The sequence below is a fragment of the Desmodus rotundus genome, chromosome 6 (assembly GCF_022682495.2).
Source record: "Desmodus rotundus isolate HL8 chromosome 6, HLdesRot8A.1, whole genome shotgun sequence".
In the NCBI taxonomy this organism is placed as follows: Eukaryota; Metazoa; Chordata; class Mammalia; order Chiroptera; family Phyllostomidae; genus Desmodus; species Desmodus rotundus.
In genome coordinates this window covers 82,636,647-82,661,439 of record NC_071392.1, presented here as the reverse complement: position 1 = coordinate 82,661,439, position 24,793 = coordinate 82,636,647, and the positions used below count along the sequence as shown (strand labels likewise).

At 47.1% G+C, this 24,793-nt stretch overlaps 2 protein-coding genes across 13 annotated transcripts in view; both read left to right on the top strand.

Moving 5' to 3' along the window:
- Positions 1 to 20,232, top strand: part of ATP6V0A4 (ATPase H+ transporting V0 subunit a4) — a 64,411-nt gene extending 44,179 nt beyond the window's left edge. For all 4 annotated transcript variants that reach the window (XM_053926185.1, XM_045191121.2, XM_053926184.1 and 1 more), the window contains 7 exons: positions 3,004 to 3,122; positions 5,617 to 5,833; positions 9,193 to 9,294; positions 12,482 to 12,586; positions 16,483 to 16,600; positions 16,759 to 16,930; positions 17,921 to 20,232. In XM_053926185.1, the coding sequence (XP_053782160.1) occupies positions 3,004 to 3,122; positions 5,617 to 5,833; positions 9,193 to 9,294; positions 12,482 to 12,586; positions 16,483 to 16,600; positions 16,759 to 16,930; positions 17,921 to 18,011 (924 nt within the window). In that variant the 3' untranslated portion in view covers positions 18,012 to 20,232. The remainder of the gene's footprint in view (positions 1 to 3,003; positions 3,123 to 5,616; positions 5,834 to 9,192; positions 9,295 to 12,481; positions 12,587 to 16,482; positions 16,601 to 16,758; positions 16,931 to 17,920) is intronic.
- Positions 20,233 to 22,352: 2,120 nt separating this feature from the next.
- Positions 22,353 to 24,793, top strand: part of SVOPL (SVOP like) — a 52,895-nt gene continuing 50,454 nt past the window's right edge. Inside the window, exons 1-3 of one of the 9 annotated variants that reach the window (XM_053927022.2) lie at positions 22,355 to 22,513; positions 23,635 to 23,733; positions 24,313 to 24,389. The gene's annotated coding sequence lies outside the window, so the exon portion shown is untranslated. Of the gene's footprint in view, positions 22,514 to 22,573; positions 22,868 to 23,634; positions 23,734 to 24,312; positions 24,390 to 24,793 lie in introns of those variants that run through there. The other 8 variants (XM_053927023.2, XM_053927028.2, XM_053927020.2 and 5 more) reach the window with 8 other exon arrangements.

Genomic DNA, 24,793 nt, shown 5'->3' with positions numbered 1-24,793 from the left:
GCTGCCCAGGGGCACTTGCGTTCCAAGTTTCATCAGAAGAGACAAAGTCCTCGGAAGCTGGTTTGCAAGTGCTGAAAACAAAAGCAAGTTTGTTCTGTTATTTTTGCAGACTGCAAGGCTTCCTCCTTGGTTGGTCCAGGAGTTTCACGATTAGCGCGCAGGTGGAGGAGTAGAGAAGGGGCTGATTTTAGGGTCTGGTGAGCCTTGCTTTGAATCTCTCTGCTCCTGCCGTCATCCCTCGTCCTCACAGGGCCCACATTTCATCCGCAGCCAGTCCTGTCGGCCCCCGCATCTCACATTTCAGGACTGAGCCGGCCAGGGCACCCACTCTGCTGCGCTTTGTCATCTGCCTGCTGGCAGAAAATAAAATGTGGGGCTGAAAGCGGAGGGTGGGATGTTGACAACCATCTTTTTCCAAAGAACATGCCGGTCTTTTTATTATAAAATAATGTATATGATTAAAAATCCATACAATACGAAATATTATGAAAATGAAGAGAAAGAGGTATCTTTCCCACCTCTTCTGTTCCTGCATCCAGTTGCCCAGAGATAATCCTTTAAACAGAACCTCCCTGCGCCTGTGTCAGCACTTACGTATATTACTAAGGGGTTTGATTGCTACATAATTAAGTTTCACAGCTGCACTTACGACTGTGTGCGGCATTTACTTTGACTCGAACCACGCAATGTTTGGCTATCAGAGCTGAGAGGCCTTTCTGAAGGTGTCTGTGTGTATTTTATAATGAATGAACGTAGCAGAGGTTAAAAGCCCACACTTTGGAATCAGTCTGTGTTCCTTGCTGTGTGATTTTGAGCCTGTTCATACTCTGTGTGTCTCTTTCTTCATCTATGAAATGGATGTAGCAGCAGCCCTAAACCATAGGGTTGCTCAGAACATTCAATGATCTTGCTCTCAATAGTCTTGCTCTCAAAATATCTCCTTGTACTGTACTCACCTCTTTACGTAAGTGACGCACTCTATGGATTCTCTGTGGTTTGTCCCCACGGCCAGCAGCTCTACCCGTGCGCTCCGGGGCCACTGTTAAGTGGAGTGAGGGTGACTTGAACGCAAGCACTGCGGTGCTGGACAGTTGGTCTGATGACTGGGACGGCAACTGAGTGACTAACGGACAGGAAGTGTGTACAGTGTGGAGACACTGGGCAAAGGGACGGCTCGCCAGTCAGGTGGGACGGAACGAGACAGTGTGAGATTTCATCCCACTACTCAGAATGGGGCACAGTTTGAAATTTACGAATTTTCCATTTTCAGAGCACAGTTGACCTGGGGCAACTGAATCCAAGAAAAGTGAAACCATAGATTGGAGGGGGGGTGAGGGGACTACTGTCTCTATCTCATAGGGTTTTTGTTAGAATTAAAGGGGATAAATACATTTCAGGAGCGTAGTGCGTGCCCGGGACTTAACCGCGAGCATTTCAGGTGGTCAGATTTGGCTGGGTCTGCGGTGTGCTGCACACCCTGTCCTCACCGTGCTGAGTGACCCTGTGGGGTTGGCCAACCAGGCGGGCAAAGGAAGAGCAGAGCGTGGAGGGCCAAGCCTGGTGCAGCTTAGATGTCAAGGCCAATGGGGAAGGTAGAGGAGGTTCCTCTGCTGTGTGGGCACGGTTACAGGAGGTCCCTTCCCTCAGCTTTCTAGAAGCCTCCTTAGTGTTCCCCTAGCTGGTAGCCACTCTGGACATTGTAAAGAAAGAATCAGCGAGCCCTGGCTGGGTAGCTCAGTTGGTGAGAGTATTGTCCTGATACACCAAGATTGTGGGTTCGATCCCTGGTCAGGGCACATACAAGACTCAACCAGTGAATTCATAAATAAGTGGAGCAACAAATCTATTCCCCCCCCCCACCTCCTCCTCTATCCCTCCTTCCCTCCCTCCCTCCCTCTCTCTAAAAAAAAATCAATTGAAGAAAAGCACTGTGCCCGGTATGCTAAGGTTACCAGTTTGCTCCCTGGTCAGGGCACATACAAGAAGCAACCAATGAATGCATGAATAAGTGTAACAACAAATTGATGTTTCTCTCTCTCTCGCTTGCTCTCTTTTTTTCCCCACCTCTTTCCTCTGTCTTTCCCTCTATAAAATCAATAGGTTAAAAAATATTTTTAAAGAATCAGTGGGATGTGGTCCCTGCCCCTGTGTGTGCACAGGGGAGAGGGGCAGGGGACTGTACAAGGAGACTGAGCCTAGGTGGATGTTGACCCCGAGTTATTTTAGGGGGGAGGGTGAGAGGAACTTTGTGGCTTTGTCACCTTTGAGATGCAGTATGGCGAACCCTTGAGATGTGTCTCGCAGGCAGCGTGGGTGTGCCTGGAGTTGGGGCGTCAGAGGTAGTAGCGAGGACTTGAATCATTTGCGTGAGGGTGGGGACTGGGAAGAACCTGAGGTCATTAACCAGCCTGAGACCCTGGCCAGCCCCCACCCCCCCTGAGTGCTTGCTCTCTCTGTGTGATTTTCCTGTGAGCAGGCAGGTACGTGTGTCCATCACTTTGCAAGTTTGACAAACAGGGACCTCCTAGAAGGCCGTGCCAATAAATATTAGCTACAGGGGTAGCTTCTTGAGAAGGGCCTGGAAAACGCTTTCTAATGTGAAATGCTATAGAAATTCAAAGTAAAACATGCTATTTATTAAAGGAACGGATTGGATAAGTTCACGGGCCAGAGATCTACCCCTTCGGGAGGGAACTGGGGCAAGTTTGGGATCTCCATGATGTTTTAGAATTTCTTTCATTTAGAACAAGGGAAACATCCTGTAGGATTTTCCTCCCCAGTTTCCTTCCCACAACTTGTCAGTTAACTGAGGGCACTCAGTGGTTCAGACACTTGTGTTTCTAAGGCGCTTGGTCCTTTTCTGAAACTAAAATGCAGGAGTCGAAGGGCCCTGAAATTTGAAACCGTGGTTCCCCCAGCAACCTCTCAGGGGAACTCCCGTCTCCACCCCCAACTCCAGCAGAACGTGTAGATGCTCACACCTTTCTTCGCCTTCCCACCCAGATCTGGAACTTGGCCTCCAACAAACTGACGTTCTTGAACTCCTACAAAATGAAGATGTCGGTGGTCCTGGGGATTGTCCAGATGACTTTCGGCGTCATCCTCAGCCTTTTCAACCACATGTGAGTTTACGGTCAGCTTTCTGCCTGTTGGTCTGCCCGTTGACCATGAGCAGTGACAGGGTCAGAGGTTGGGTCCCGTGTCCCTCTGCGTGAGGTTCCTTCCTTTGAGGGTGCTTCCCCGTGTCCCTTGGCTTGAGCCAGAACAAGCTGGTGGCCCGAAATGGCGCCTCTGTTTCTGCTCAGCTGAATTTCTCAAAGCTGAGTGCACCTCAAAAGTATCCGGGGCTGCAGAGCGAGGCTGGCCAGCCCATAGCCTCGGGTCCCCCACCCGAAAGGCTCCCGTTCATGTGTATGTCTAGGCTGAGCTCCCGCCAGTGGGCAGACGGGAACATAGAGCATTTTGGCCAAAGCACCCTAATATTCTGAATTCCCTCTGGTGTAACTTCTTCCTTCCAGCAGTACCCTCTCACTTCTTTGGCTCTTAATGTTGTCCTGACTATTCCTTTCCTCCTATCAAGAGCCACCTCCATGCTCTGACTGGTGTGGCTCAGTTGGTTGGGCATCATCCCACAAAGTGAAAGGTCACCGGTTCGATTCCTGGTCAGGGCACATGCCTAGGTTGGGGGGCATATGAGAGGCAACCAATCGATGTTTCTCTCTCACATTGATGTTCCTCTCCCTCTCTTTCTACCTCCCTCCCTCTCTCTCTAAATAAATAAATAAACATAAAAAAAAAATAAAACAAAACATCTCTGGCCCTGGCACAGTAGCTCAGTTTGGTTAGAGCATCATCCCAATATGCCAAGGTTAGGGGTCCAATCCCCAGTCAGGGCACATACAACAATCAACCAATGAATGCATAAATAAGTGGAACAACAAATCAATTTCACTCTCTCGCTCATTTCCTCTCTCCCTTTCTCTCTTTCTCTCTCTCTCAAATTAATTAAAAAAAATAACCATCTCTGGAAAGCTTCTCCAACTTACTTCTGCTGCAGGTATAATCTTTGGAAACAGCTTCCAGCATGCCTGTTCAGAGGCACCCGTGTGGCCACAGCCGCTGGGTAGGTGCTGCTGCTGTGTAGTCTGGGACAGAGTAAGGGCAGTGTGTGGCCACAGAAATAATACAGGGTTTGGAATCCAACTTTCAAGTACTGTTTCCAACTCTTCATAGCTGCGTGACCATGGACACGTTGCCTACCGTCTCTGAGACAGTTTTCTGTTATCGAATGGGACTAGAGTACTCAGAGTGGGTTAGGTTATGGGGAGGTAACAAACAACCCCCGAATCTCAGTGGCTGAAGGCCGTGCCTCAAGTCCACCGTGGGCCCACCAGGGGCTCTCTTCCTGTCATCCTCACACTGGCACCTGGGCGGACCAGCAGCCACCAGCTGGGATATGCCAGGTGCCATGGAAGAAAAAGAGTGATCAATTATACATTGATTCTTTTTAAATATATATATTGATTGATTTTAGAGAGAGAGGAAAGGAGAAAGAGAGGAGAGAAACATCGATCTGTTGCCTCCTATACATGCCCTGACTGGGAATCAAACCCACAACCCAGGCCTGTGCCCTGACCGCATCGAGCCCCCAACTTTTCGGTGTACGGGACGATGCTCCAACCACCTGAGCCACACTGTTCAGGGCCACATGGACTCTTAAGCTTCCATCCCCAAGTGACACCTGCCATTTGTGTTCCCATTTCATTGGCCAGAGCCGGTCACATGGTGACCTGTGGTGTGAAAGGCCAAGGAAGCACACTGTTGGCGTCGTAGTGTGCCAGGCTGGCCTCAAGTGTCTCTGGTTGCCCTGTGTTTTTATCACGGGATCTCCTTGTAACACTCCTGTAATTAACAATGTTATGGGGGCCCCTTCTGACATTTTAACTCGGGGACCCCCAACTTGGCCTGGTGCAACTCTGTCTGGGAGCTGGAGTGGGTGCGCCTTCCCTGTAAAGGGCCAGGTAGCACACATTTGAGGTTTTTCGGGCCAGACGGTCTGTGGCCACAGCTGCTCCATGCTGGTGTTGTATGTGAAAGCTGCCATCGACCATACGTCGGGGGACAAGTGTGACCGTGCTCAAAACACTGTATGTGTGAGTGCTGACATTTGAGTTTTACATAATTGTCCCGCCAGCCCTTTTAAAATATGAAAGCTGCTTTTAACTTGCAGGCTGTACAGAAACAGGCCATGGGCTTAATGTAGCCCATGGGCCATAGCTGGCCGACCCCGATCTTAGGGGGGAAGCTTCCCTGGCACCCTCATCCATCTGTGTGAGTGGAATGTGGAGACAGGGGCATGCCCCACATTCCCAGCTTTGGTCAAATCACCAGCCGTCTGTGTGGGCCCAACTTGACCTTCGACCTAGGTCCTCTCCAAGTCTTTTGTGCAAAAGCCCTTTCCCTTCCTTCCATGCATGGTTGCTGCTTCCCGGAAGAGTGGATGCAGATAACGTTTTGTGCTTCAGGGGGAATAATCAGTGACTGATATTTTTTCTCAATGTTCTATCGTGTGTGTGTGTGTGTGTGTGTGTGTGTGTGTGTGTTTTCCACCCCCAGATACTTCAGGAAAACGCTCAACATCCTTCTGCAGTTTATTCCGGAGATGATTTTCATGCTGTGTCTGTTTGGCTACCTGGTCTTCATGATCATTTTCAAATGGTGCTACTACGATGTCCACATGTCCCGCGAAGCCCCAAGCATCCTCATCCACTTCATCAACATGTTCATGTTTAACTATAATGACGCCTCAAACGCGCCCCTGTATGAACACCAGGTATCATGGGATTTTTATTCTTTTATGCACTTGATTAGGACAGATCTCTCATGCTCTTGAATTCTGCAGAGAGCAGGTATTTGCAAGACTGAGCCATCTTAGTACCCAGTCTGGAATGCTAAACACCCGGTGTTAGGCTCTTTAAATTTCAGAAGGTGTTTGTTTTTTTTTTAAAGATTATATTCATTTACTTTTAGAGAGAGGGGAAGGGAGGGAGAAGGAGAGGGAGAGAAACATCAATATGTAAGAGATCAGTTGCCTCTTGTGCTCCCCCTACTGGGGACCTGGCCCAAAAACCCAGGCATGTGCTCTGACTAGGAATCGAACCGGTGACCTTTCGATTCACAGACTGGCACTCAATCCACTGAGCCACACCAGCCAGGGCCAGAATGCTTTTGTTAGATGAATGTCTAGGGCTGGGCTATTCCTATTACATGAGAGGGGCTATTGCTATGGGGTTGAAAATGGACTTGGCCATTGTGAAGAAAGAAAAAACAATCCTTCAAATTACTGGCTTGGAACCATAAATGTTCTACAAAGCACCCTAACATTTAATCTATTACTCTACAAGTAAACTCCAGGTAAGGTTCACAAGTAAGGGAATGGAAATTGGATCAAGAAGTAGAGTCCCTCCTGGTAGAGAGTTTCTGGAAAACACGGTAGTGGCTTGTTGGAGGTGCTTTTTTTTTTTTTTTAAATCTTTGGGCTCTTCTTGCATGGACAGCACTGCCCAACTGTTAGACCTTATTGCCATTCTGATTCCTTCTATTTCTTTCTGCTTCATTCTCAACTTAATATTTTATTTTTAAAAAAGTATCAGTGTCCCACGGGAGCTGGAAATAAATAACTTTCAGTGAGTAATTCTTTGGCAACACAATAGTTCTTTTCCTGTGGCCTCTCCCAGTGATGAGCCTGATAACATTGCCTGAATTAGATTTTTCACCATGGGAAGGTGAAAAACCCACGTGTGTAGGTTCTGATTCCTCAGGGTCTGGCTCTCGGGCGCGTTTCCCAATGCCAGGTGATGGCGGTGCACCCGCAGTTGGCAGTGACTGCGCATCCTGGGTGTCCTAGTAAAGGCCTGTCCCTCCCACGGCCATGCACACCCTCATGAGTTTGATTTCCAGGTGTATTCTCCTTCCCCACGGAAGCAGCAAATAAGAAGGAAAAAAGGGCCTTATGATGGGCCATCTTTTTATGGAAAAATAAGGAGCTATTTCAAATAATAACCAGAGAGGACAGAGACCTCAGAAAGCTCTCTTGTGGTCTCCAACTTTCTGTTATGTATCAATGGTAACTTTGACCCCCTCCTCGCTGTCAGCATTAAATGAATGCATTCAGAAGGTTCATTTGCTCACTGGTTGAGTCTACATGAAAGTTTACTTGGATTTTCCAAACAAGTCTTCTCTTTTAAGAAAAACACTGAAGTTCACAAAAATAGTTTATGGGCTAACAACCATTTTCATGAAGACAGAGGTCCTTGCTTAGTCGGGAATACACAGCAAGTACAGCACTGTGAATGGCTTTTGCAGCTTTTTCCATTAAAAACATCATTGGGAGTTGGCCGGTTTCCCCGTGACCTTGTAGGAAGATGAATTATCTTGACTCAGTTTGAAGTTTCCATAACCTCATTTTGGGGTCACACAGCTGGAGGAGACAACATCGTTGAGAAATGCAGCCCCTTCCTAGCACTGCCCTGGCTGTCCCGCTGGCCCATGTGCATCGCGGAGAAGGGCAACAGCTAATACGAATCTCCAGTTGCTCCATGCACTGCCGGGCGGAAGCCCGGTTTGCGGTGGACAAATGGGCCCCCCTTTCTCTTTGGGGCATTTAAGAGTGGAGGAGGGTGGAAGACTGAGCAAATGCGTTGTTCCCACTGTTATCAGGGTAAATCTTGTCACCACTGGGATAATCAGTTGTCTCATTCAGAGCTTGGCCAGAACAGCTAAAGAAATGCGAAGGCTCAAGAAGAGTTTTTTTCCTTTTGCTCCGGGCACCCAGTTTCTACTCCTTTTCAAGGGCTCTGACCAAGCCCTCTGAAGCTTCCTGGTTCTGTTGACAATAGCGGTGACTGGGGGTGGGGGTGGGACACAGGGGGTGGAAAAAGTTTGGGACTTGAGGGCCTGAAAGGAAATACCTACCAGGCTGATAAAAGGGATGGCTCCTGAGTTTCAACACGGCCATGTGGACCACAGTGCCTTGTTCCAAAGTTGATGGTGAGAGAGAGAGAGAGGGAGATAGAGAGAGATACAGTGAAAGAGAGTTCAGCGTAGATTTCCCAGAACCCACTAGAAGCCACTAGGTAACTCACCCATGGTGAGTATGCAAGTCACAGGGAGCTTGGGAGGAATGCCTTTTTTATTTTTTTAAATCTTCAGTATAGCATATATTTATTTAAAAGCTGAAACTGGTTGGGAGGGAGGTTGGGGGCCTGGGTGAGAAAGGTGAAGGGATTAAGAAGTACAGATGGGCAGTTACAGAATAGTCCCGGGGACGTAAAGTACGGAATAGGGAACACAGTCAGTAATACTGTAATAACTGTACGGTGCCGGGTGGGCGCTGGAAATATCAGGGGAACACTCTGTAAAGTACATGATTGTCTAACCACTATGCCGTACACCTGAAATAGTACAAAATAATATTGACTGTGAACTGTAATTGGAAAAAATTTTTTAATTCAAACTAGTTAACATCTTTTATTTAAAAAATTATCATACAAAGGTAGCACATGTTCATTGTAGACATTAAGAAAATAAAAATTAACATATATAATACATATATAACCTTTTCTAAAAGTTAAATTTATGGGCTAACATTGGTTAATAACAGGGAAGATTTTTTTTGAAAGAGAGGGAAAGCGAGAGAGCTGAGGCAGTGATTTCTCGTACTGGAAACGCGAGGTTCCTCTCTCGGATAACGCTTGTGACTGAAAGCGTCCCAGGTGAGTCATGAAGTCGCGGGGGCTGCCACACTGGTTTTTCCAGGGCCAGGGGCTAACTGTGCCCGTGAAACAGAGTTAAAGGACCAGAGATGAATGAAGTCGCCCTTGTGATGTGTTCTTGTTCAAGTGGCCGGTTCCATGTGGCATGGGTGCGTGAGGGACCCCTCAGGAGTGAGGAACAAGGAGAGTGAGTCCCCAGTGCCCACCAGTACTGGGCACTGGGCGCCACTGGGTGACATTTCTCCGTCTGCGGTTGGCGTATTCCAGGGTGTGAAGGTGAATGCATTTGCTGGCATGCTTTAGAGCTCTCAACATAAAACGCAGCGGAAATGACCCCTAATTTTTAGCACTTTTGTGGTAGAAAGTACGCTGTGCAGCCACCCACAAAGGATAAGGTCTGACCGTTTTGGTCTTGCAGCAAGAGGTCCAGTGCTTCTTTGTTGTCATGGCTTTGGTCTCCGTGCCGTGGATGCTTCTGATTAAGCCGTTTATTCTCAGAGCCAATCATCGGAAATCCCAGGTAAGAGCCCTTCGTTCATTCACCCCCTGTGGGTGGGTTCCGTGGGTTCCGTAGAAATAGAAGTCTGGGGGCTGGAGAGCACCCCAGGCTGACCAGGGCCTGAAGGATAGTGGTGAGGTGAGTGGCTGGCCCTCCCCAGACGCACTCTCTTCTGTAGAGTTCGACTTTTCCTAGGAGCCTTCTTGTTCCCAGAGTAACGTTCTGTTGAGCACAAGCAGCATTAAATCGTGTGTCTTGCAAACGTTGCTAGTTGCGTGTGCGTGATTGCTATATAATACTCCCTTGCATACATCTACCACAATTTTAATTAGCATTCCTATGGTGATAGTCATGTGGCTTGTTCCCAATTTTAGTAACTGCAAACAGTGCTTCTGTAAACACCCTGTGCATGTCCTTTGGCACATGTGTTTTTAGAAAATTGCAAATAACTAATTTAAAATGGATTATTTCAGATAGCACCCAGCTCAAACGTCACGCAAAGGGGATACTTAGCAAAGGGGACTGCAAAGGGTATTTTGACTGTGGAGAAGAGTCACTAAGGTTGACAAAGTCCAGGGTCATGTTTCTGCAAAATTATTCATGTTGGTTTTAACCAGTTCCAGCCTAGGACCAGAAAAGGCTAGAGTTAGGGATGGAAGTGGAGAAACTGTCTTCTACAATATTCTTCCTTGGTACTGTCTCCCTTAAGTTGACAGGGAGAGGAAATGGGATTTCAAGGAGACAAAGCAATGTTACATGGAGTCACATCCCTCACCCTGGGGCAGGGAGCCATGCGGCCACGGGGAAAGGTTTTCCCAGAGTCTCCTCTTGGTTCCCAGTGCCCTGGAATTCCTGTCCACAACCACACCACTGGTACCATTCATCCTGGCATGGCCAAGGCGCAGCCGTTTGCGAGGAGGGCAGGCCACGTGGGCGTCATGGGGGGAGTACCCAGGCCTGCACATGCAAGGCTGTGGGATGGAACCGGAGGTGCAAAGGGAAGGGTGGCATGTCACCAATGGTGCAGGGCCGGCTCTCCTGAGACTTTGAATTTGAAACTGACTTTTCATGTTCTTATGAAGACTTACATATCAAGATAGGAGGCTGGACCATATTTTATTTAGGAGTTTGCTGGTTTAATTCATTTTTCTCTATTAGAAATAGAGAACAATTTAATGGTTTTCTGTACAACATACATCACAATACGACAGTTAAATTTCAGCAAGATTAACATCTGGTTCTTGTTAACAGCACACTTTATCCTATCCTTTCATAGGATTTTTCAGAGATTCGATGCTAAAAAAATTTAGTTTTATAAACATGAGGTTTTATGATTAAGTTACTAACCTGGAGAGGCTTTTGAGGAGTTAACGCTGTCTCATCACAGAAGCCCACAGGCACAGAATCCTGTCTAATCTTTAAAAGCCTGGATGGGAAAATCCCCCACAATCCTGGAATCTGTGGGGAAGGGATCAGGAAGGTGGCGTGTTCAGTACTTAACACCCCCACAGCTCTTAATAAAAACAGGCACTTATCCCCGCACGCAACACCACAGGTGCAACATCGGTGTGATGCATGACTTAAATATTTAAACATATGGCATGTGGATTTCCATTTTGACCTTTGCCAGGGGCGGGGCTGCGACTATTCAGTGCAGACTCACTAAAGAAAGGAAGATAAGGATGCTTTCATGCCTGATTTGCAATACCCACCCGTGAAATCACGCTAGGAACAACTTTTGACATGGGACATTAAGTTTCCCAGTGACTCGGAAGAAACACTGTATTGAAACTCCGGGATAAAACCAGGCCAGACTGGATGGTGACTACACCTAGATTTTTTTTCCCCCTTTGGATTGCTTAAAAAGATTTTATTTATTTTTAGAGAGAGGAAGTGAGGGAGAAACAGAAGGAGAGAAACATTGACGTGAGAGAGAAACATCAGTTGGTTGCCTCTCATACACACCCTGGTCAGGAAGCAAACCTGCAATCCAGGCATGTACCCTGACTGGGAATTGAACTGGCGACCCTTTGCTTTGCAGGGCTGACGCCCAGACAACTGAGTCACACTACTCAGGGCATATAGCTATTTTATAAAGTGATGTTTTTACTTAGAAAAGTACATGCATGTTGGAAAAGTCACTGTCTTAGTCCGTTTGGGCGGCTCTGACAAAGCACCACAGACAGGGTGGCTTGTAAACAACAGAAGCTTGTCGCTCACAGTCCTGGAGGCTGGGAAGTCTCAGACCCAAGCTCCAGCATGTTCACCTTCCAGTTGGGGCCCCTCCTGTTCATAGGTGACACCGTCTCACTGTGCCCTCCCGTAGTGGAAGGGGCTGGGGAGCTCTCTAGGGCTCTTTCATAAGGGCACTAGTCTCATTCCTGAGGGTGCCACCCTCATGAACTAATCCCCTCCCAAAGGCCCCACCTTCTAAGGCTATCATCTTTGGGGGTTAGGATTTCAACATGTGAATTTTGGAGGGGCACACACATTCACACCATAGCAGTCCCTGACCTAATCTTGCCCATAGAAATCCGGGCGCTGAAGTCACAGGGCTACATATGTCAATGATACAACAGGTGGTTATATGACCATGTAGATATATTTTTTTAAATAGAAAGGCTCTCTTGTATATGCATTGGTTTACCGGAAAGACTGATTTGTTTGAGCCCCGGCCAGGTAGCTCAGTTGGTTAGAGCATTGTCCTCATACGCCAAGGTTGCAGGTTTGATCCCCAGTTCGGACACATACAAGAATCAACCAATGAGTGCAAAAATAAGTGGAACAGCAAATCAGTCTTTCTCTCTCCACCTTCCTCTCTCCCTCTAATCAATAAATTTAAAAAAAGACTCTTGATTCATTTGGCCCCCTCTGGAGCACCGTGGAGAACAGCAGCACGTGATCTGGAGCCAGACGGCCTGGGTCTGGCCCTGGCTCTGCCGCTAACGAGCCTCACCAGTTGCGTGCTCTTGGGCACGTTCCTGAACCTTCCTGTGCTGCAGTTCAGCTCTCTGTAAACAGGGGCGAAAATTGTGCTTCTGTAGAAAGATTGTCATGAAGGCTAAGTGAGATCCTGTAGAGAGAGCTTAGAACAGTGTCTGGTACGCAGCTAATATGTAAAGAGAGCTTTATTTTGTACGGAATCGCTGTGACTGTCATTCTAGGGATGAATTTAACCCCCCATTTCCTTGCTTGCTGACATCTGCAGGCGTCCATGATCCAAGAACATGCTGCTGAAGACATCGAAGGTGACAACGTGCACCCTCCCCGCAGAGCAGGTGTCCATGGGGCCCAGGAGGACGATGAAGAAGAGGTATTTGGGACTCGACACCCTACAAAGGCTTCCCAGTTTGTCCAGATGCTAGAAGCAGATCTGGTCAGAGGTGACAGTCAAATATTTGAGAGCCACCATGGCATGGGCACCAGCCCATCAGAGTGAACTTAGGCCGTAGAGCTGGTTGGGTCAAGAGGACCCTGCTGGTGGCAGCCCGGTAACTGCTGAGTCACAGGAGCTTGGGGGCATCCTAGGGGAGGGGGATGCCTGCAGGGTCAGAGCAACTTACTAACTAACCAGTGTAGGAGTACTGTAATATTTTAGCTCCGGTGCTGCTATACCTGTGAGCATGAAGTGGGTGCCAGCCTTCAGATCTAGTGACACAGGAGGCCATCGGTGTTCCTGAGGCCCCCTTAGCTCGGCACTGGGCCCCTGGCACTCAGCTCCATTTATCTGAGCTTTCCCGTCCCTCCGACCAGGAGAACAGAGCCACACGCAGCCCTAGGTATTGCAGCAAAAAGCTGCTCATTCATTCCCAGCCCTGCCTCCCGGACACAAGTGTACACAGCACCTCTCGCCTCCTCCTGCCTCAACCTTGCTCGGTCCCCACTTCCTTGATTAATCTTTGTCATGTTATCTGCCTCTCCTGTGAATTCAGGAGTTGTTTTGCTTCTTCCTCCCTCCCTACCCTTCTCTGTCCACAGGCAGCCACTCCCCCCTCAGGAATGTGCCACATTTTCCCAGACTGGTGGCAGCTGGTGGCTCTCAGGCCAGGACTGAGGTTGCCCACAGCCCTGAACTGGGTGTGGGTTCTCAGCAGAGCTCTATTCTGATTCTGGAGCCGGGACAGGGTTGCTGTGAGGACTGAGGGACACTCAGAGCATCTCTGTTTGTGATGTTAATTACTGGAAAACATTCATTTGAATTCATACTTGATCAATCAGATTTAATGAAAACAATATGGATTATGGACCACTGTTCCTATAAGATTCCAGGTATGGGGAGTAACCAGTATTAATGGCTATTGATATTACTAAGCTTGTTAGACCCACTGCAATGTTTGAGAATCCAACCCATGCATCTTCAGAGTCTCCACGTCCCAGCCTGTCCAGTACCACCTCCCTCACGTATTCTTCTCACGCCCCCAGCGTGTCCCCGGCGGGTGCTCACCTGCCACCACTGCCATGAACTGGCCGCCCTTGTGTGGGTGACGTCAGGTCCCACGTGCAGGCTCCTCCCAGGGTGCATGGGTCTCCCATTGCAAGGTGGACACAGGCTTGACTCTGCCTCCCCCTCAAAGTCCTCTCCCACCTTTCTCCTCACCAGGAGTTAACCAAACTCAAGGTTAAGGACCCAGTTCTCCAGACCGCCAAGTCTGTCCAAGACTTCTGACACTAGCCACAGATTTGGGGCCCCCCAGGACCACCCTCCCTTCAGACCAGCCAGTTACAAATTCAGGATCCCTCCGGCTGCCTTGGGTTAATCATTTATAGACTGACTCATAGAACTCAGGAAAGTGTAATACTTACGATTGTAGTTTTATTGCAGCAAAAACATGTGAAGCAGAACCAGCCAAACGGTGGGGCACACAGGCAGAATCCACTGGTGGGGCGGGGGGCGCCCAAATGCGAAGCTTCTGTGTCCGTAGGGAGGCAGCGTTCCCCTAGCACTGACACGTGGTGATGTGTGCACAGCAGGCCAGCCCAGGGAGCCCACTGAGCTTCAGGGTCTGATGTTTCACTGGGGTCCCGTTAGGCAGGCATGCCGGACCTGGTGCGACCCAGCTGGTTGAACTTGGTCTCCAGCTCCCTCCCCTTCCTGGAAACTGGACCGATAACATGAGCCTCCAAGTTTCAACTCTAGCCACCTGGTCAGTCTTTCCGGGTGGCCAGCCCCCACGTGAATGACCAGATGTGGTCCCAGGGATTCACCAAAGATAATAAAGGTGTTTCTTTCACTTGGGACATTTCAAGGATTTAGAGATCGCCTTCCAGAGGCCAGGACAAAACTGGACCTCTCTTTGGGTAGAATTCATTCTTCACTACACATTCTTCCTTTTCCTTGGCTCTCTCTATCCACTCTGTCCATCACTGCCCATCCCTACCCTTCCATTCCTCCTAGCTGTTTTCATCGCCAATCAACATCAGAGGTGTTGATTTCTGTCTTTTCTCCATAGAAACTGACATGGTTGACCACACTGCTACTCCTTCCTGGGTCTCTCTCCACCCTTGACTGCCATCGTGTGGCTCCTCCTGGCTCTTTGACTTTTCTTTCCATCCACAGTTTCCTTCTTTCTTATCTTAGAATGAAGATGTTTTCCAAGGCTGACAGCTCTTTTTCCTATGATCTTTTCCTGTTGACCTTCTCAGTCCTCCTAGCTCCCACTCCCACAAATAAGATACTAGCTGTCCATTGCCAGCTAGGACTTTATTTCTGAGTGTGTTCTGCCTTTACTATTTTTTTTTAAGATTTGACTTATTTATTTTTAGAGAAAGGAGAAGGGAGGGAGAAGGAGAGGGAGAGGAATATAAATGTTCGAGAGAAACATTGATCAGTTGCCTCTCACACACCCCTTACAGTGGGGGGGTCAATCCCACACCCCAGGTATGTACCTTGACTGGGAATTGAACTGGCAGCCTTTCAGTTTGCAGGACGATGCCCAACCCACTGAGCCACGCCAGTCAGGGCACCGTCTCCGCTATGGTGTGCTGAGAGCTTCTACTTGTATGGGCAACCATCACCATAACACATCTGAGAAGCCACTTCTCATCTCCTTCTCCAGTGTGTCCCCTTCTGTCCATGTGATTCTTTTCGCTGCTCACAATGAAGAACCCCAGAGCCCCATGGGCCCCTGGCCCTGCCTGGGAAGAGGCCCTTCTCTGTGTTCCTGCAATGGTGCTGCGATCTCGCTGCTGGTGCTTCCCACGCTGTGTGGAAATGGTCGGCTGCACATCCTACCCATTAGACATGAGCCACTTCAGGGCAAAGGTGGTACCAATCATTCGCCCCCCCCCCCCCGCCCTTCCCCACGCATCAGTGGGCGTAAAGGGAGCAAGGGGCCGTCGCTGCCTTCTCCCTGTTTCTTCTCCCCTCTTACCAGATTGCTAAGTTAATCAACAAACTGGCTTCTTTGCTTATAGGCTGTCCCTTCACTGGTCCATTTGCTCCCAGATTAATGTTCCCCCGAATATTTCTTTATTTCCCTTGCCACTTTCTGTTCAGATCCCTCTTATGGTTACTCATGGACTCCAGGTTATTTTCTCAGCTCTGTTCTTAGCTGGCCTTTCCTGAAACTTCAACAACTCTTCTCGCCTTCACTCATCATCTACACAGGCTCCCGGTTCCAGCCAAATAGTTTTCCCCCGAAACTTGCCTTCATGACATTCCCACCTACCTGTCTCTTCTTTACGAGGAGTCATTTCTTTGCCAGGAATGATCTTGCTTCTCCTTGACTTCTGGGTCCCTCTCCATCCTTCATGGCTCAGCATAGATCCCAGTCCTGTGACAACTCCCTTTACCAACCAATCTCTCTTCTTCCTGGAAACTTTCCAACAATTTCTGGGAAATGGTACTGCACATACACCGTGTCCTACTTTGTGCTGCTAATTCTCTTTCTACAAGTATATTAATATTTACTTTCCCCTAGTTCAACTGGAAATCTCTTAACAGCGGTGCACATGTCTTATTCATCTGTTTATCATTTGTGTTACCCTTTGTGCAGAAAGCACTTAATGAAATGGAATACACAGTTCCCTCTTCCCCGGCCAGGTGGCTCAGTTAGAGCGTCATCCTCATACACCAAGGTCAGGGCACATACAAGACTCAACCAATGAATGCATAAATAAGTGGAACAATGAATTGATGTTTCTTTATCTCCCTTCCTCTCTAACAAAATCAATCAATAAAAAAATATATTTTTTAATTCCCTCTTTCAGTTCAACTTCGGAGACATATTCGTGCACCAGGCCATCCACACGATCGAGTACTGCCTGGGCTGCATCTCAAACACAGCCTCCTACCTCCGGCTCTGGGCGCTCAGCCTGGCGCATGCAGGTGAGTGACCCTCCCATCAGGGTCAGGGTCATGGTCATGCTCAGCAGCACATACTCGGAGGTGGCAGTGCCTTCTCTGGGTTCTTCCTGGCTCTTCTTTCTTAGGAACAGTCTGCATCTGCCAGGTCAACCCTACGGTGTCGCTCTTGCGTCTTGCAGAACTGTCGGAAGTGCTCTGGACCATGGTGATGAACATCGGCCTCCGCCTGCGAGGCTGGGGAGGACTCATCGGGGTCTTTATCATCTTTGCTGTATTCGCTGTGCTGACGGTAGCCATCCTGCTGGTCATGGAGGGGCTCTCTGCTTTCCTGCACGCCCTGCGGCTGCACTGGTGAGGACAGCGGGCTGTCGGGCTGGCCAGCTGGGCTCGAGTCCTGACCTGCTGTGTGACGTTAGCAGCTCACACACCTTTCTGGAACGTTAGTTTAGGCACCTGCTGGTGTGGTAGTCAATGATATCCTATAGGTATACATATATAATGGCTACCCTATGATAAATGTTAGTTCCCGTTTACTCCTTGTTTAAATTTCCATCTGTTATGTTACGATTGGCTTTAAAATAAGGGACACCTGCAGGTATTGGTAAATGACAGATCTGACACAGGCTCACAGGAGGCCTGCTAAGCGAATCTGGGACCTTCGGCCCTTGTTTCTGAGTGCAGGGGTTACAGCAATAGTACAGGCTGCCAAGTGCCCCAGAAAGTGGGGACAGAAGGCGCTCGAGGGAGGCCCTTGACATTCACAGAAGTGCCCAGGACATAGCTGGTCTTCAGCTTTCACCGCCCTCTGTACCTGCTGTTTGGAAACAAAGTTTTTACACATCACGAATTGAGCTGGGCCTCCCAGGGTCCCCTGCCTCAGGTTATGACATCATCTCTGCCCGCGTCATTAGGGAGTGCCTCTGTGATGTCATAAACATACATGGTCACACGTGATGTCTGTTCTCTAAGCTACAAAAATACACGTGAGCCAAGAGATTCTGGTGGTTCTACCATAGTGTGCTCCTGCTGCCTTGCCAGCTCATGGGACAGTGGGGCACAGCGAGGGCTTCTTTGCTCGTGGGCGCTGGGGTAGGGTTGCAATGCTGGCCTACGAGGCCACTAGCAGAGGCGAGGAGGACTGGGGGAGGGGAAAGGAAAGGTGTAAGCAGGAGGTGGGAGGAGGGGTCTAAAAAGCCCCCGAGGATTCCTGGGGCAGCTGCAGCAGCTGGGGCTCCTCCCTGCATGCCTTCCTGAGCCTGCACTTGATTGGACAAATGCTCTTCCCTCCGACTGCCCGCCTCTCACTATGTGTATAACCCTCCCTTCTTGCCCCCCAAACAGGGTGGAGTTCCAGAACAAGTTCTACGTCGGGGCTGGGTACAAGTTTTCTCCATTCTCCTTTAAAAACATCCTGGATGGGACAGAGGAGTAGCTGCGGGTACCGTGGCTGCCGCCCCCTTCTCTGTCTTGTTTTTAACATCAGCCCGTGCAAGATGGTCTGTGGAATGACTGTCCTCAGCTGACCGGAGGCAGGAAGCCATGAATTATTTAGTTACAAGCCTTTGGATTTGATAGGACCTCACCATGTCCTAGAGGAACTGTGCTGGCAAGTCATCTCAACCTCACGCAGAGACCTAATTGTTGAATACTAAAATGATGGAAAAATTGGGAGGCGGGGTTGCTACACTGATTCTTTTTTCTTGCAATATTCTAAGTATTAAGGAAATAAACTCCTGGGGCCATTTACTTTTCTTTAAGATGTCTTTATTCAAAATTATTCCATAGAATATTTGGGGGGGGCAACATTTTTTTTTTTAATTTCCATAGAATTTAGTGTTGATAATTTCAGGGCAAAGTTAAACCATAGAGTTACACAAACTGTTTTCAAAGAAGGATTATGCCTATTTGATTCCTTCATTTCCTGCTTCCTCAAACACCTTTTTTCCTTGTCTGGGGCTCAGCTTTACAAGATCAAGAGCTTCCTCATAGATTTTCTCTCCAGGTGAGGTAGAACAGATAATGTTCCGTGTTCGATGAGAGGCCGGCCCCCACGAAGCTCCCTGTAGTGTTAAATCCTGTGGAATGAAGTGTGACAACATGACATCATCGGCACCTTTAGTTACTCGAAAAGCACGTTATGCTGGTGTAACTGGTGAAGGTGGTTTGTAGGTTTGGACAAGTTCTGGGAAAGAGTGAGCCTGAAAAGAGACTGCCAGACAGCCTGCCGGCACACTCCCTGGGTCAGTCAGCCCAAAGTCACTTCTTAGGGCCCCTGCACTGGCAAACTCCTCAGAGCCAGGTGTAGAATGAGATTGTTCCAAAGAGACACACAGGATAATAGAACAGAGGCGACAAGGAGTCAAACACGTACGGTGGAGAAAGAAAAGCCTTTTCAATAAATGCTGCTGGGAAAATTGGGAAGCCACATGCAAAACAATGAAACCAGACTGCTGTCTGATACCACACACACAAATTAACTCAAAATGGATTCAGGGCTTGAAGATAAGACCGGAAACAATGGAATACACAGAAGAAAACATAGGTACTAAACTTATGGGTGTTGGTCTCAGAGGCGCACTTTTGTGAACTTGACCCCAAAGGCCAGGGAAATAAAAGCAAAACTAAATGAATGGGACTACATTGAATGAAAAAGCTTCTGCACAGCAAAAGAAACCGTGAACAAAACAAAAAGACAAACAACCAAATGGGAGAAGATATTTGTAAACAGTATCTTCTGTACGGGGCTAATATCTGAAATGTATAAAAATCTCATATGACTCAACAGCAACAACAAATAATAATCCAATTAAAAATGGGACTGAGGACCTGAACAGACACTTCACCCAAGAAGACATACAAATGGCCAACAGGTGTATGAAAAGATGCTCAACATCAGTAGTTCTAAGGGAAATGCAAACCAAAGCCACAATGAGATCCAGCTCATACCTGTTACAATGGCTGTTATCAGTAAGACCAGAGATGTGTTGGCGAGGATGTGGAGAAAAGGGAAGCCTCACACACTACTGGTGGGAATGTAAATCGGTGCAGCCAATGTGGGAAACAGCATGGAGGTTCTTCAAACAATTAAGAGTAGAGCTACCATATGACCCAGCAATCCCTCATCTGGGTATCTGCCCCCCAAAATTGAAAACATTTACTCGCAATGTTAAATGCACCCCTATATTCATTGCAGTATTGTTCACAGTGGCCAAGACATGGAAACAACAGAAGGGTCCTTCAACAGATGATTGGATGAAGAAGATGTTCATATATCCAATGAAATACTCCTCAGCATAAAAAAGATGAAACGTTGCCATTACGACAACATGGTTGATTGTGAGAGTGTCATGCTTCGTGAGATAGTCAGATGGAAAGGAACAAGAACCACACGTTTCACTCCTGTGGGGTATAAAATAGAAAGCAACAAGTGCACAAACTCATGGACAAGGACGGCAGTGTGGTGGCGAGCAGAGGGGTAGGGGTGGAGGCAGGGAGGATGAAGGGGCAAAGGGGTCAAGTATATGGTGGTGGAAAGAAACTAGACTTTGGGGCGGGGTGAGCATACAATGCAATATACAGATGATATTATGGAAGTGTGCACCGAACTGTGTTATTTACCGAGGTTACCCCAATAAACTTAATTTAAAAAGGATTGTTCCATTGCCTATTTAGTCTGAATGACCCTTATCCAGGTTAATTACAATCTCTATGGTAACCGGGTAGAATGAAGTCTCGTTAATATTGATACACAGGGTCCGGCACAAATAACGCCCCTTTTTTAAATTATAAACTCTTAAGCATGTAATTCTGCAACATAACAATACCATAGTCAAAGCACACCATATGACATTTTAGGTAAGTGTTTAAATTAAAACTATAAATTATTACACCCATATTATTACTGTACCAACCATGCTCAAGCAAGACTTACTTCTGCTGGACCCTGTGTATATGTCTATGTGTATGTGTGTGTGTGCGTGTACATGGTTGGATTTATGGATTCTGGATACGGAATGTGGATCTGGATGGATTTCTCGTGATCTGAGGTGGTGGCTGGGGTGGACCCTGAGTGCCTGGCTGAAGGCAAGTGGAGTATGATGCTTTCTCTCCTCTTGCTGATGATGTTGCAGAACAAATTACATCATTCACACACAAGTTTGGTTTTAAAGATTCTACATGGCCCGATTATTTCTGGCTAAAAACAAAATGGACTGGAATAGCATGTTTGCCAGTCTCCTAGAATTTATTTTAATGAAACTTGAGCTCCACCTGAGCCTTTGAGTTTCAGAGCAGGTCCCCAGGTATCAGTTCTTTATTAGATGTTTTTGAAGGTAGGTCATGGGTTACTTTCCCAATGTAACTTTTAAGGAACTGATAGGGTTGTAAGGCAGGCTTCCCCATGTTCCCTACTTTTCCTAAATTGGTCCAATCATCCACCCATCCACCCACCCATCCATCCACCCACCCACCCACCCACCCATCCATCCACCCACCCATCCATCCATCCACCCACCCATCCACCCATCCATCCATTCACCCATCCATCCACCACCCTCTTCTAGGTTAGAAGGGATTTAGACAGACTTAGGAAGCCAAAGAATAGAAGATGCCAACTCAGCTTTTCCAACATTTCATTTCAAAGTTGAGATTATAAACTCTGTCTCCTCATTCCCATCTTGATGAAACATTTTGTCCTTTATGAAAACATTTCTTTATGAAACTTCTGGCTGAAACTTTAGAAAATAGTAAGTAAATAGTTCCTATGCCTGTTCCTTTGAGTTGGTGTTCTGAGTGTCCCCTCGGAATGATCTGGAAGGTAAGCCCCTTGACAAGGCACCCACATAAATGCCCACATCCCGACGCTCCATCCGCACCACTGCACCCCCACCAGCACGCCCCACCGAGGGAATCCTGCCGTTGAAGATGCTGTAGAACCTCAGGGCAGGAGCGACAACTTTCTCAATCACAGGTGACTTGCACCTTTGTTTCTTCCATCCCTTGGCAGCCTCCCCTGACACTGGAAACCCACGGGGCCTTGACCATCTGCAGGGGCCGGGCATTAGAAAGATCGTTGGTATGTTTGGTGACGCTGAACACTACGTTGGTGGCTGGGCAGGAGCGAGTATGCTCCTCTGAGTGGAGTTTGAGGGACTCACATCACTGCCTCCCCTGTTCTCCACCCCTCTCACCCCTGCATCAACTAGGCCATTCCAGACTGAGGCGTGGAAGGGTTTTCTTTCTCTAAAATAGGCTAATTATACATGTGAAGCAATATAAAACAGCAGGGGCATTTTTAGTGAAAATTACCCGTTTTGTTGGGCCTTTCCTAAGTAAGAGGAGGTGACCGGTGTGGGTGAATATCAGAGTTACATATCTGGTTGGAGTGGTTTTGAGGTCTCATATTCCAACAGGCATGTAGCACCTGTGAGAGTTTCTTAACACCCCTTAAATTTACCCTTGAAATAAGACCAGTCTGTTTCAGAAAACAAGTAACTGATTTTGGGGTTTTTTGTTTTCCCCATTGGGTGGTTTTTCACTTGAGCCCAAGGTGTTCTCACGTTAGCAGAATGTCAGCAATGAATGCCTTGGAGCAGTGTACATCTGCGAACTCCATAGATCATTTAGAGTGGACCCTGAGTGTGTTTGATTTGTGGCTATGGTGAAATTTTAGAAGCTTAATTGATACCTTCATTCAGAGATGAGAAATGATACGGACTTAACCGTCAGCGCTTCTGTTGCGATGGGCGCTGTGCCGTATTATAAAGACATCGTCTCCTTTAATCCTCACGCCACATTCTGGGCGGTTCATCAGTTAAGAACTGTAAACAACTGGCTAGACTCGGTGCACTGGTGTTTACAACTAATCACAGCCAATTAGTTACATGTGCCTCTGTTCCTGCTCCCCTTGCTGCACTGGATTAGCCTAAAAAAAGGGTAAGTAACTAACCACAAAAAAAGTGTCTTAGACGAGAGAGAGCTTTCGTTTCTTTCCCACAGAGAAGGCGTCTGGAGGGAGGTTGACCCAGGCTGGAGGGAGAGATCTGCAGCACTGGGTCCCAGGCTCTTTCTCGCTCATGCTCTGCCTGACATAGTGAAAAATTTCCTCCTTTCCACTGTCACGTGTGTATCACGGCCCAAGGTGCCTGCGGAGGTGTCAGCCGTGGTGTCTCCATGATCTGGGGAAAGGCAGGAGGACGAGGGGAAGGTGGGTGAAAAGGGCTTTCTCAGAAGTGCGCCCCTACCTCCGACAACCTCCACGTGCATCTCGGTGGCCACCCCATCCACCAGGTACAAGGGGACACTTGTTACCATGAGGGCGGCATGCTGTTTCGTCCACAGGTAGCTGGTATTATTTTCATTTTCAGGTGAAGAAATGGAACCAGTTCTACCTCAGACTCACAGTGGCTTCTGACTTCTTTCCTCTCTCCCTTCCCACCTCCTCCTTGCCTCCTCCAGCCCTTCTCTCCCTCTCTCCCTCTCTCCATCCCCCCTCTTCCCTTCTTCCTTCTTTCCTTCCTGTGTTTGTCAATTTGGCAGTTATAAAATGATACCTACAGGTTTTTGTTACTATAATTTTGTCAGTTGTTACAGAAGGTGAACAGTTTTCCAGTTTTGTTTATAATTTATATATCCTCTTGTGAATTGCCTGTTTACATAATTTGCCCATTAATTTATTAGGATCTTTTTTTCTTGTAATTTGTGGTTTATATCAACTACAAACATTTACTAGTGAAAAGAATAAAAGAAAAACACAAATAAGAATAAAATGACCAAAAGAAATTAAAAAGAAAAATATGAAGTCACAACTGTGAATCTCCCTTTATGGGATCAGCTTTAATTAAGAGAACTGCAATACTATTATCTGGATATAACATCTTTCTATTTTATTTTTAATCCTCTTCCAAGGACATGCTTATTGATTTCAGAGAGAGTGGGGAAAGGAGGGAGAGAGAGGGAGACATTGATGGGTTGCATTTCACATGCTCCCCAACTAGGGACCAAACCTGCAACCTCCGCATGTGCCCTCACTGGGAATCAAACCTGTGACCTTTCAGTTTATAGAATGACGCTCCAACCAACGGAGCCACACCGGCCAGGGCTTGGATGGAACACCTATTACCAGGCCTTCTGAGATTAATCATTTCTCCTTGCTGGTAAGAGAAGTATGTAGGATATGTATGACCCATAGAGCTACCTAATCAGGTTAAAACACATACCAAATTAAAACTTGTTCTCCTCATGAGGAGAACAAAAGTTTTAAGTGACAGATTTCCTGGGTTTCTTTTCTTGCTGCTCAATACAAAGAGCAAGGAGACTTACTGTATAGTGTTTTATTACTCCTCTCAAATGTAAGCCTTTATGAATGTTAAAATTGTCAAACATCTTTACATTGTTATGAGAAGTCATAAAACTTGGTAGAAGAGATTATATGTTGAGTGAAGATTGAACTTACTCTTAAGCATTTAGTTGTAACTAAATTTAAGATGAACTTACTGGGATTAAAAAAAATATTTCCCCACCCAACTAAATTGCTTTATTCTCTAACACTCTAAATGGCGAGAGTCACTTTTGCTTTTTAAGGCTGCTACCATAATTTGCATTATTATTTTTAAGAAAAGAAAATTGATATAAAGTACATACAACAAAATTCACCATTTTGGTGTGTAATTCAATGATTTTTATTTTTATTTTTTTTAATCCTCACCCAAGGATATGTTTTCATTGATTTTTAGGCAGAGAGAGAGAGAGAGAAACATCAGTCAATTGCTTCTCATATGCGTCCTGACTGGGGATCGAACCCGCCACTTAGGTATGTGTCCTGACTGTAAAGCAAGCCTGCAACCTTTTTTTGATGTATGGGATGATGCTCTAACCAACTGAGCCACCTGGCCAGGACCAACTCAGTGGTTTTTAGTGCCATCACAAGGTTGTGCAAACCTCACCACTATTTAATTCTCTAAATGGTCTTGTTTTCATATTTTGATTACAGTTAGTCTGTAGTTAATCTTCCCACCTAGAAACATGCTATTTAGTCAGAGTTGATTTCTAGTGTGTACTGAGGTCCTCTTTTTTTTTTTTTAAAGATTTTATTTATTTATTTTTAGAGAGAGGAGAAGGGAGGGAGAAAGAGAGGTAGAGAAACATCAATGTGTGAAAGAAACATTGATTGGTTGCCTCTCACACATGCCCCTACCGGGGACCGGGCCCGCAACC